This window comes from Schistocerca piceifrons, chromosome 1 (assembly GCF_021461385.2).
Source record: "Schistocerca piceifrons isolate TAMUIC-IGC-003096 chromosome 1, iqSchPice1.1, whole genome shotgun sequence".
In the NCBI taxonomy this organism is placed as follows: domain Eukaryota; kingdom Metazoa; phylum Arthropoda; class Insecta; order Orthoptera; family Acrididae; genus Schistocerca; species Schistocerca piceifrons.
The window spans coordinates 939,038,274-939,052,064 of NC_060138.1; the positions used below are offsets into that span (position 1 = coordinate 939,038,274).

Here is a 13,791-nt window from a genome sequence, read left to right on the forward strand (position 1 = left end):
CAGAAAGCAGGTGCAAAGCTTAACCCTTTAACTGCTCTGGACGTATTAACACACAAACTTTTGTACCTGCCCCTGTGTGCTCCGAACATGTTTACACGTGCCACCACTCCTACTACCTGGTACTCTGAATCTGTCTACGCGTAGACAAGTTCAGAGTACTGGGTAGAAGGACTGGTGGCACACGTAATCGCATTCAGAGCACACAGGGACAGGTACAAAGGAGCGCGTGTTAACACATCCAGAGCAGTTAAAGTGGTAACAGCTGCCGCAGCTCAGCCAGGCGGTGGAAAAAACCACTGCAATTCCACTGGAGGATGACGTCATTGTGAAACTGGGAAGGCATGGAACATTCAATGAGGCAGTTTACGCCTCAGGGTCACCTGCTGCCACCGACTTTTTGCCTGAGCCGCCTATATCCATTCTGTCTGAGGGTCCAGCGAGATCTGGGTCCTCAGCGGATGCCAGAATCTCTACCTCATCCACAGACACAGAGCTTGGAGGTAGTGGTGGTATGAGTGCCACCACAATTCCCTTGGTCTTGGGGACCTTCTTTTTGGATTTCTCTCACTATTCCTCAGGTTTCCCTGGCTTGAAGGATTTCACTGATTCAGTCTCCAGGACTGAGGATGAGCATGAAGCCCTGCGACCAGCTGCTTTTGGGCTCTTCTACCACTGGCGGGTGTCAAATTTCCCAGTAGCAGAAACCTGGGAAAGGAGTGACCCAAGGGTACGCTTCTCCAGCTTAGAAGTGGGGACAGACGTCCCCAATGGTAGGGAGTGAGTTGCTCCTGAAGTAAGTGGTGCAGGAGCAACAGGGAGGGAAGTGGCCCCCAACGTCAAGGGGGCAGGTGTAGTCTTCTGGCTCTGAGAGGACCCCGGAGGACACGCCAAATGAAATGTACACCTCGCCGTTCTTTTTGGCGTGTAGCTCATCGTCAGACTGCAAAAGAAGGTCCCTGTGAAATATGATACCCTGGACCATAATTAAGTTCCTACGGGGCGTGATGGTTACAGAAACATCCCTCAGCTTGTCACAAGGGAGTAATGCCCGTGACTGGACAGAGGGTGCTGTTTTGATCAAGACTGACCCAGATCTCATTTTGGACGAGCCCTCCACCTCCCAAACTTGTCCTCTAAATGCTCAACAAAAGTCTGAGGCTTCATCGTCATGAAAGATTCCCCATCAGCTCTCGAACATACAAGGTACCGAGGTGAATAAGAGCTGCCACCATCTTTAGGCTGACGTTCCTCCCATGGTGTGGCCAGGGAGGGGAACAATTTGGGGTCGTACTTCTGAGCAATGAAATGAGCCAGCGAATGCTTAGAGACTGCTGGTGTCTGACCACTAGCAAGAGATGATGTACTCCGCTTCATCGTGTGTCATCCACCCTGATGCCACCCACTCTGACTAGGGGACCTCCCCGTGGGTGCCACCCAGCCGCAGCAAAGGCCACCTGGCAGGACGGCTATTGGCGGGAGTCCTGATGCCCTAGGGCGATGGGCATCTACCACTTGGCATACTTGGGGATTTAATGGTGCAGACATCAGCAGAGCGATCCCTGCGTGGTCAGGGGGCTACAACCAACATGGTACATGGCGGCTCCACCTCAATGGACTGGCTACTGTACTGAATATCAGGTGCAACCAAGCAAACAAGTCCATTATCATTGTCAGCAGAGCAAACGATACTGCACAGTTGATGGTAAAATATGCACCCAGGAGGGTGACCTTGCCCAACAGTTGGAGAATGAGTAGAAGTGCAGATTCATGTCAACAAAGGATGTGATCGGTCTCAGCACATGATGTACCTGATGCACCATGTAAGGCTCCCTTTCTCAATTGGCTCGCTCTTTGGGAAAATTTTGAAAAATGGAGGTCAAACCCTACAGAGGACCATCACATAAAGGCCAAAATGTATGAGACTCCTTTTAGCTGCCTCTTACGACAGGCAGGAATACCTAGGGTCTATTCTAACCCCCGGACCCGCAGGGGGAAAATTTAAATTTGCCCGAAAAAGCTTAGATGATGATCCAAGCAATGGTCGGCCAAGATGTGTCACTACTCCAGAAATCATTGGAAAAGTGCACAAAATGGTCATGGAGGATCGCCGATTGAAAGTGCAAGAAATGGCTCACGCCTGTCAGATGTCATCTGAAAGGGTATATCACTTTTTAACTAAAGAATTAGTAATAAAAAATTATCTGCAAGATGGGTGCTGCGACTTTTGATGCTGTATCAAAAACGCATGAGAATGGACATATCTGAACAATGTTTGGCCCATTTTAGGAGAAACGAACAAGATTTTTTGCACTGGTTTGTGACCACAAATGAAATTTGGGTGCACTATTATAACCCGGAAACAAAACAACAGTCAGAGCAGTGGAAACATAATGATCCTCTGCCACCAAAGAAAGCAAAGACAATTCCTTTGGCGGGAAAGGTCATGGCGTCAGTGTTCTGGGATGAGAAGGGGATTCTGGAGAATACTGTGCTAACCTCCTGGACAAATTGCAACAAAAGATACACGAAAAAAGGCTAGGTTTAGCAAGAAAGAAAGTCATCTTCCACCAAGACAGTGCGTGTATGCACACATGCCGTTACAAGTTAGTGATATGGGTCTGTAATTCAGTGGATTACTCCTATTTCCTTTCTTGGGTACTGGGGTGACTAGCGCAACCTTCCAGTCTTTGGGTACGGATCTCTCTCTGAGCAATTGGTTGTATATGATTGCTAAGAATGGAGCTATTGTATCAGCATACTCTGAAAGGAATCCGACTGGAGCAGAAGACTTGCCTTTATTAAGTGTTTTAAGCTGCTTCGCTATGGCAAGGATATCTACATCTAAGTTACCCATGTTGGCAGTTGTTCTTGAATTAAATTATGGCATATTTACTTTATTCTTCTCTTGTGAAGGAATTTCGGAAGTTTTTGTTTATTAACTGTGCTTTAGTGGAGCTGTCATCAATAACATCACCACCGTTATTGCGCACTGAAGGTATTGACTGCGTCTTGCCAGTGGTGTACTTTACATATGACTAGAATCTCTTTGCGTTTTCAACCAGATTTCGAGAGTTTCATTGTGGAAACTATTAGAACCATCTTACACTGAAGTTCCCCCTAAATTTTGAGCTTCTGTAAAACTTTGCCAATATTGGAAACTTTGCGTTTATATAAATTTGGGATGCTTTTTTTATTGCTTTTGTTGATTTCATCATGAAAAACCACCATCCAGGACATGGAGAAACTTGATATTACCCGTAGAGGCAGCTTGATGAATAATGGCACGTCATGCAGATCAAGGCGTGGACAGGGACTGCATTGTTGCTGGTTCAAAGCGACAGTTGCTGTAAACACATACATATGCTTTGCCTTGAAGAAAGCTTAAATCCTGTAAATTATGTCTCACTTGCTTACACAAAATTTGTCACTTGTCTCAATCAGCGTGACAATCAATGGAATAAAAATTCACTGAATAACTTCCTACAATCATGTTTAATGCTTGCCCTGGCTATGACATTCACAGCAGGTTGCACAGAACACTAATGAAAACTCATTGACTGTCTGAGAAAACATGACATACATGCATGAAACACGCCTAAACTCGATGGTCATCATTCCTGACTCCAACTATAACAACGACAAGCAAAGATAGGAAACTGTCTTAACCCCTAACTATTGTTACACTGCTGTAAACTGCTTGTCAAGCAACTAACAGGAATCTTCAGTCAGTAAACATTGATTAAAAGTGATGTGGACAAAGACTAGATTGATTTGATCCCTCTGTCTCATTTTAATATGTGATTCTGATTATTCAAACCTTCAGTTACTTTTTTCCAGTAGTCTAATATTGAAAGCATCACACCAAGTTTTCCAAATTCATAATAAGCAAAGTTGAAAATATTTTGTTCTGTGGGTCTTCCTATCCACACTTTCTGAGACATTTGTGATCAAGTGTCCATTACACAAACGTCACTGTTGACATCATCAGTCCTAAAGTTTAAAAGCCCACATTTCCACTAATAGTAGAATCCACCGGGACACTATTGCATCTCAGAAGCTGCAACAGTCTCAGCAAAGCTTATCACTACTTTAAAGCCAAAGCCACTCCATGCACCAGATTCTTAATAGGAATGGGAACAAGAGTTAATAAAATACAATAAATATATCATGACAAATGTCTATTCTACTATCGTTCATAGTGCTGATATCTATTCAGCACCTATGCCTCCCTAGTTCTTTTAGTTGCTGGTTAACACTCAATAACTGTCCAATCATTACTCATGTGGATATTATCATCAGGGGAAGGACTGTGTGTTACTACTATATGTAGATCAGAAAGTCCTATAAGCAGATCAGACACTTTTTATCTCCATCTTACTGTTTATTTTGGGATCTGTAGAACTCTCATTACATGTGAAATAAAATCAACATACCAATTCTACACCATATGATGATACAAGTATAGTAATAACATCCAAAAACCAAGAACTAAGTGATTTAATTGTAAATGATGTTTTTCACAAAATTATTAAGTGTTTCTCAGCAAACGGACTCTCTTTAAATTTTGATAAAACACAGTATATACAGTTCCATACAGTAAAGGGCACAACTCCAGTAATAAATATAGACTTTGAACAGAAGTCTGTAGCTAAGGTAGAATTTTCAAAATTTTTTTGGTGTGTCCATTGATGAGAGGTTAAACTGGAAGCAACACATTGATGGTCTGCCGAAACGTCTGAGTTCAGCTACGTATGCTATTAGGGTTATTGCAAATTTTGGTGATAAGAATCTCAGTAAATTAGCTTACTATGCCTACTTTCATTCACTGCTTTCGTATGGCATCATATTCTGGGGTAATTCATCGATGAATAGAAAAGTATTCATTGCTCAAAAACGTGTAATCAGAATAATTGCTGGAGCCCACCCACGGTCATCCTGCAGACATCTATTTAAGGATCTAGGAATCCTCACAGTATATATATTTACTTATGAAATTTGTTGTTAATAATCCAACCCAGTTCAAAAGTAATAGCAGTGTGCATAGCTATAACACCAGAAGAAAGGATGATCTTCACTATGCAGGGTTAAATCTGACTTTGGCACAGAAAGGGGTAAATTATGCTGCCACAAAAGTCTTTGGTCACCTACCAAACAGCATCAAAAGCCTGACAGATAGTCAACCAACATTTAAAAATAAATTAAAAGAATTTCTAGATGACAACTCCTTCTAATCATTGGTTGAATTTTTTGATATAAATTAAGGGAGAGGAGAGGAGAGAAAAAAAAAAAAAAAAAAAAAGCAAACTTAAACATTTATGTCATGCAATATTTTGTGTAATGTAATATCTTGTACAGACATCTTTTATTAACCTGACATGTTCCACATCATTACGAAGTATCGTATTCATGATCTATGGAACAAGTATTAATCTAATCTAATCTGTAATTCACATGTAAATTTTTGGCAGCAGGGAATCACTTTCAGACTATTTCTCCATCACTCCACTCTCAAACGGCTCATGGGAAAAAAGGAACATGCAAATCTTTCCACAAAAACTATGATTTAAATTTCATCATGATAGGCATTTCACCCTTTAAAGGTGCAGTTTATGTAATACTTTGATGACAATTTTTTTGAGAAAATACCTTGCCAAAAGAAAAAAACAACTGGTATCCCAACTCACTTATCATACACTCTCTAGACTATTTCGTGGTACTACCAAATTAGCTGCCCATCTCCAAATTTTTTTCTTGTGTCCTCTGTTAATCTTATTTGGTAAGGATCCTGTATCATGCAGCACTAAAGGACAGGTATGTGTACTGTAGATGTTATCTTTATTAGATTTGTTGCACCTTCTACTGTTTGTTTGCTACGTCCTGGACGAATTCTCAAGGGGGTACTTGCAGCAGAGTAAGCAAGCTCTTTTCATCGTCTCCCAGCACACGGGCAGTCAAGCGAAGAGAGCTAGTCAGATGGGACTAAGCAACATTTTTGTCAGGAAGTGCTGGCATTACACATGAGTTATTGGTTTGGAATGGAATGGCACCTCAACATTGGCAGCAGACAGAAACAAAACACTCACAGCCCAAAGTTAACTGATCTCTACCCACTTTTCAGAATGACTATGAAGTCTTCATTCAGGTAGTTTCGAACAAATAGTAGGTGTTCTGCCAATAATGCACAGTCTTTGGTTCACCTTCCCACATTTTCTATGTGAGGTTTCCAACTTGAGTTGTTTGCAATAATAATCACTAGGTATTTAGCTAAATCGAAAACCTTCAAATTTTTGTTTATAGTGTAAAAGAAATTTAATGGTTGGCTTTTATATTTTGGTAGGATCTCACTTTTTTATTTTTTAAGGTTGCTGCCAATTTTTTTTTTTTCATTTTGCAATTCATTTTTATCCTCCGATGGCTTTACTACTGTAGATGGTAAATAACATAATCATCTGCAAACAATTTAAGAGGTTTACTCAGAGTGTCCTCTAAACCCTAAAGTAGGGGGCCTGTAACATTTCCTTGGGGAATGCTAGATACCACATCCATTTCATTCAATGACTTCCCATCTATTACTATGAACTGTAATCTTTGCGACAATATTATGTCCTTCAGAAAACCTCCAAGATATTTTGGTGTGTTGAGATCACTGTTGTACAGAGGTGAAGTATATGTAAACAATATTACTTCAAACAATTACGAAAGGCTTTTTTTTTCGTAAATCCACAGAAATACTCATATCTTACAGACAGCAATACATTTAAAAGTAGAAGAACAGTCTAACCTAACTTTGGAAGTATTCGTTCTTTCTTCAGGGAAGAGAGGGATTGAGTACACAAGGTTGGAAAGAAGGGGGAAATTACCTAGACCCCAGATTGAGACAGATCCACCTATTGTGACGTTAAGGGGACACAAAGTTGAAGGGGACACGAGACATGTATTACTTGGCAAAGCAAACCATATATCCGGCAGTAGCAGGGGCTAGGTACATACACTCTCTAGTTAAATAAGTGTGTGTTGCTATTAGGCAGTGAAATCTTCTGTTAACATTGGTGATAAGGAGAAAGCAGTGAAAGTGCAAGAGGAGAATGTGACAGGACACAAAAAGCAAACATTAAGCTGAGCAATTTGATTGGTGTGCAAATTATGGCTGGCAGGACGCAATCCTGAGATCAATGGAGTTGAAGTATTTACCCCAAGAAAACAAGAAGCAAAGCACACACAATATGAATGCCTTGACGATGCTGACAAATGTGTTATTCAGCATCAATTTCTGTGAAATTATGGAGAACATACTGAATCGTGATGTGGTTTAAAGTGCAAAGTAGCTTACCCTAAAACTGTTCTCCCTAGTAGCCTTCATTGAAGTAATATCAATGAGATGGATTTATTTATGACCTATTAAAATTAATGCAGCTAGGGAAATAGCAAGATAGTGTCACGCATAAATTTTCAATCTAATATGCTGCAGTTTACAGGTTCATCCCTATTAGGAAATGAAGTTTTCTTTTTCTTTATTCTTGCTTCACTTTCCTTTTTCATGACAGCCGATAACCACCTTCATTCCTTTGGTTCCAAAAAAGATGACATAGCGATAAAATACAAATGAATTTATATTCAATATACAATTGCAAATTTCTTTATTATGATAGACTTTTGAATTTTTTGAGCAATTGTCATCAGAGAAACATCAGCAAGATAGATTGTTGCCCACGAACATTTAACTTTCAACACTTTTCACCTGGAAATTAAATCAAGAAAGATTTGTAGCTCTGGTTTCACATTAATAATTTTATTTCCATAAACCGTTGTATTAAATGGAACAATCTTCACTCATATTTCTGATCATATACATCAATACACTTCAACATCAACAAAACTACGACAATTTATCGGTCAGCATGAAACTAATGACTTACAGCGCATCAATCTGACGCTCTAGTACCGCACCACTGTTGGTGTGGTTACTGTTGTAATGGATGGTAGATAAAATGACCCCATCCTATTATCAAAGATGAAGCTCCTACCTGACAGCCCACCAGTGTAAAGAGCTTTACTGTGAGATAGCTGGTACCTTAAGATACATAACTATTTAATCTGTTCTCCAACACCCATCGCATACTGCATACTCCATTTGTGAGAAAAATTGTTCTCCCTATGAAGTTTTTTAAACTGTGCCTCAATAAATGAGCTATCACACATGAATGAGGTGGTATCTACAATTCTCTATGCATGGTATTGACATACAGACTTACAGCATTGGCCGCTGTACATTTCTATGGTTGCAAGAGCGTACACTGTTACTGCCTGCCATCCCTATACCTCAAGTGTAAACACAAAGGTGCTACCGTCCTGACCAGGTAGGCGATCAGTTCACTTTGCTGGGTAATAAATAAATTTTGTCACAGCTTGGGTGTGAATAAGAAAAAAATTTTCAATAATCGACTTGGCCTGTTCACCAAGTTATGACTCTGAGGAAGCTACTTGCAGTTATGTATTCCAACAGTCACATAATTTGCCACTGAATCCTCACATACGTAGATACTCTCCACACTCTGTAATCGGCTGATTTTAAGACTATTGTGAAGATTCAAAAAGCTATTAAGAAATACAGTTGTGAAATAATATTCAGCATGCCTACTGGGCAGATTCTTTCAAACCAGCCCCCTACAAAGGCATTCCACTGTTCTGTTACATGACAGCAAAAGGCAAACACTCCAACATCACCAACTCCAATGCTGCAAATAGTGTGTGCAAAATCAATGTTCCCTGAAGGTTCAAAGATAAAATGTAGCAGAGATTTACACTCAATTAATGTGAACAGCTTCACTGTGTGAAGAACACTATAGTGTTAAAATGGTGCTTTAAGTGCAGCAATGAGTGGCATGATGAAGGCAAGGAGAGGAAGAGCACTGTGAGTTAAGTTTCATGTTCCATGGATCATTTGTATGCTACATCACAGTGATGTGGTACCAGCAACTGGCGATCTTGTTCACTGAGTAAAAGAGTAGCTGGCATTCATATCGAATTAATACTTAACATAGAAGAGAATGGATAATAGCTGTATTACACCAAGAAACGGGAGAGAGAAAGACTTTTACACATTAAGGGAACCACATTCCAACATTTCCCTGAAGTGATTTGTAGAACTCTTGGAAATTTAAGATAATGTTCTAAAGGAAAACTGTATGTTGTATCTGTAAAATTTGAGTACTGTATCATCTCATTCAGAGATAACCCTTTAGTTAAAGGTCAATGCTGATTAAGTTTCTCAGTTACCAGATGATTTCCAAGAAGAATCACGGTCCACATTATTATTGCACCACAAATAGCCTTAAGCCTTATGTACAACAAAATATTTACACGATGTGTTCCAAAGTTGCTGGTCGAAAAACTTTACAAAGGACCATCCACACTAACTTTGAAGTGTAAGTAGGTAATGCTTCACACAAATTACTAGGGGATGTTATGATGGTGGAACAAATGGTTCAAATGGCTCTAAGCACTATGGGACTTAACATCTGAGGTCATCAGTCCCAATGGTGGAACAGCTGATTTGCAAAGTAAATGGCAGAACAATATTTCTTTTTTTTATTTTGTTGCAGGAGAAATAAAAAGTAATTAATGTAACAGCAAGCGTAAATTATGTGCCAGAGTGTTTTGTAATGGAATTTTTGGAGACAAGTTTACCAACAAATTTCATTTTCTGCTTTTATCTCATCTTGAAATTTCTGTTATTGGAACATGTGGCATCACTGGTACTAATGACGAACATAGAATTTTGCTTGTCCGATCTTCACTTGCTGCTTTTGCCCACCACAGTCATTTTATTAAGGATAATATAAACGTTATGCAGTTTTTATTTTTTTATTAATTATTTTGCCTGAAATACAAATCTTGGCTGTTACAGGCCATGACATGAAATACATAAACAGCACTGACAAGAGGATGACATCCTCTTAAATGTAGGTAGTGAGTCAAGTGAGTTATGAACAATTAACTGAAACAGCAGCAGCATTCCATTACATTCAATGAAAATTTGCTCTAGAAATTAGACCTTGACACAAAACAAAGACAACCTGTTTAATGCAAAACAAAGTTATAAACAGTGTCAACAAAAATTTATTACTTCAAAACACAAGAATGAACAGAAATAACTACAAAATTATAAAAAAAAAAAAAATCAAAAATTCTATTCTTAACAACATACCCAAAGCTGGATCATAAAGGCTGCCTTGCAGTGGATGTCCCAACAAATTAAATGAATTTGGGTTAGTAATTTGAAGAACACTCAATTTTCTTACATCCTCCGATGAGTATAAGGAGAAAATAACACTACTGGCATCAATATATCCACCACTCATTTTGACCTGGGAACAAATATCAGATATTAAAATACACCTAAGAACAAAAATGTTGTCTTGCATGTTCACTAAGAGGAATGTAATGACACACAATCACACTTCAATTTCTGCTACAAATATGCCGGATGGTCGGAAATTCCCATTACAAACTTCTAGGACATGTAGAGGGTAGTGAGTACAGAACATTTTGAATAGGAACCCATGTCCGAAATTGAACCGTTTCCGTTCTACCAGTTTAAATTCAGATGTGTACCTTGTCAACACCTGCTTAGGGCAAGAGAAATATCTCGGAGTTCTCTGTCCAGGTATGCAACAGGGTAGACACGATGACATGTACTACGTCAAATGATCTCCAGATGTCACTTATTGTCCGCTTTGCTGTGAGACCGAGTCAATACCTGTGCATCACCGATAGATGAAACCTGATGCAGTACATGCTTGCAGAGTACAGACACATGCTCCTTGCGTATGGTGAAGCTGGAGGCAACAGAAGAGCTGCTAGTCAGCTGTATCACAAACACTTTCCACAAAGTCACACTCCATTGCATTAACTGTTTGCCCAAGTTACACAATGGCTACGAAAAACGGGTACCTTCACAACGAGGAGGCAGGACTTTGGTGCTCCACGGCGACGCCGCACTCCCAAATTTGAAGAAGGTGTACTGAGTCGCATTGAAGATAACCCGTCAATGAGTTCATGAACAATTGTGCGTGCAATGGCTGTTAGTCACAGTACTGTCTTGGACGCCCTGCATAAGCAACAATTACATCCGTACCACTAACAAAGAGTACACGCTATGGGTCCAGTAGACTTTCCACAATGCGTCACCTTCTGCACATGATTCCTGCACCATCGCAACGACGTACCCGCTTCCACATCAAGTTCTCCTCAAGGACGAATGTAGGTTCACAATGGATTGTGTTCCAAACGCTCGAAATAGCCATTTCTGGGCAGATGAAAACCCTCATGCCACACATATTCAGGGATTTCGAAACAGGTTTGGAACTAACGTGTGGGCAGCTATTCTGGACAGTCATGTGATTGGACCATACCTCCTTCCATCCAAGCTCATGGGTCCTGCATACTTAGTCTTTCTACGACACAAATTGGACCCGTTCTTGGAAGATGTGCCATTGAATTTCTGTCAGGAAATGTGGTTTCAGCATGATGGAGCACCATCTCGCTTTTCACTGGCTGTCCAGAGACATCTCAACAGACGGTATGGTGAAAGATGGATAGGTCGTGGTGGTCCAACGGCGTGGCTGCATGATCGTCGAATGTAACCCCTGTGGACTACTACTTGTGGGGTCGTATGAGGAGCTTAATTTATGAGACACTGTAAAGACAGAGGAAAATCTGCTGGCACGAGTTCTGGCCGCTGAAAGAGACATTGAAGAGACACCTGGTGGGATGGAGAGAGTGTACCGGAACATGCTTCGGAGGTACAATGTGTGTAACAACGTTGGTGGGTGCCACATCGAGCCACTGTTGTAATGCATCGGTATGCTGCAGTTGGTGTCGTAATGCTGGGTGTAAGTTGTAATGCAAATGCATAAGTATCAACGGAACGAGTCAGTATTCTTTTCAAATGGATTGCAACAATTGTACTAGGTCATGCCTGAGTACACTCCTAATAATCATCTGCATTGAAACTGTCATAGAATGGAAACAATGTGTTTCCAGACATGGGTTCCTATTCAAAAGTTATGTACTCACTACCCTCTACATGTCCTAGAAGTTTGTAACGGGCATTTCCGACCACCCTGTATAATCACGCATGTTTACCTAATGTCTGTGTGGGCTTTTGTCACTGTGTTAGCCTACCCCCCCCCCCCCCTTTTTTCCAGTCTGTTACCTCTGTGTGATAAGTGAAGACATTAAAACTTTTCAGATCAGTTAAGTATCATTTACTTATTTGATCAGCTTTTAAGATTTTCCTCGAGTACACAACAAATAGGCCTAATTATAAACATTCAGTAAAACAAATGGAAAAATTGACTATCAATGTCTAAGTTTTCCAGTCATCCAGTTGCTTTAGAGGTGGTTTGATGCAGTTCTTGAAGGGATTTAGATAAAGTACGCAAGCAGTAGTCCAGAACTGTGAGGCACCACCTGAGCCACATTCCAGCAGTCACAACTTAGTAAGGTCATATGGCATGAATGACTGAAAATAGCAGGTTCAGCTGCCTAACTGGAGAAAGCAAGCATGCATGCACTCTTTAAGTGTGTGTAAAAGGGGATGCCTCATTTCATGAAACACTGCTGAGGGGGTTGGAATTCAGTCCACAACATTGGGAATAAAACTGGCGATCATGAACTTTGTGCCATCACACCTCTATGATGTAAAAGCAAAGGAAAAATTGTTAACAGTATGTTGCATACGTGTGTGATAACCTGTGCAAGTAATGTCCATGTCCTGTGGTGCACACTTTGATGATCCGGCATGATTGTATCACCTTGGCATTGCTGAGGGCAGGTCTGAAGGTGTCATACTTTTGACATCTCTGTCGATTTTTTAAGAAACACTAATTAAATAGCGTCGTGGTCATAAGAGTGTCATTCTGCCATTAGACAGTATTATGTTCACATGCAACATTTACACGAAAATGCCATATGACGAGAGACGTCCCACTAAAACGCAGAAATCAGTTTACAGAATTACGTCTAAATACATAACACGTATTTTAATCCATAAACATTATGATCCGTATATTAACTTATATCTCTATAAATACCTACACGTAAATCTAATTAATCAAAGCACGATTCTCTACTTCAATAACTTTACACCTTGCACTTAAAATGAATCACATCTCAGTTCGTAAAGCACTTCGCTTAAACATGTACACTGGCGCCTCCACAACAAATCTCACACATCAACACATGGCATCTGTTTTCGAATGTGCGCTCAACCAAAGATTGATGAAAACAACTCAAAGATCTTCGATAGTGAACTCGGTAGATATCAGCAGTGTCTCGCACCAGAAAAATGCCTGGCTCCACCCACAGGCGACTTCACTGTAGAGACTAAATATCTATGGAGTGAGAACTCGTATGAGAAGAACGAAAATTGAGGACCGTTTTCGCAAAACTCGCTTTATGCATTTTTTGAAAATAGCATTCTTTCTCAATACACACTGTTCAGCTTCCTCTACAAGCCTTGACAGCCGGCTTAACCAAAACTTGCTTTATTCCACACTTACAGAACAGAGAATATGGACCGCTTTTGTAAAACCTTTTATGCGTATGTAGAGGTCTTTTCAAAACTCGATTTATGCTACTTAGTTCGCCTCAAACGCTAGAAGTATTATTGGGTTTTCTAAGAATTTGTTTACTGTGCCGTAGCCTTTGGAACAACTATTTCTCCGTTATGGCTCTCCTGGAATAATTGTTTTGCTTGGTGGTAGACGGCAGACCGTATTACTGTGC

At 40.2% G+C, this 13,791-nt stretch overlaps 1 protein-coding gene across 1 annotated transcript in view; it reads right to left on the minus strand.

Moving 5' to 3' along the window:
• The window catches only part of LOC124776695 (DNA-directed RNA polymerase I subunit RPA1), a 307,614-nt gene extending 294,351 nt beyond the window's left edge, over positions 1-13,263 (minus strand). Inside the window, exons 1-2 of the mRNA XM_047251802.1 lie at positions 13,102-13,263; positions 10,208-10,367 (exon numbers count right to left, since the gene is read on the minus strand). Coding sequence (XP_047107758.1) covers positions 10,208-10,361 — 154 coding nt within the window. The 5' untranslated portion in view covers positions 10,362-10,367; positions 13,102-13,263. The remainder of the gene's footprint in view (positions 1-10,207; positions 10,368-13,101) is intronic.
• Between the last annotated feature and the right edge of the window lie 528 nt (positions 13,264-13,791).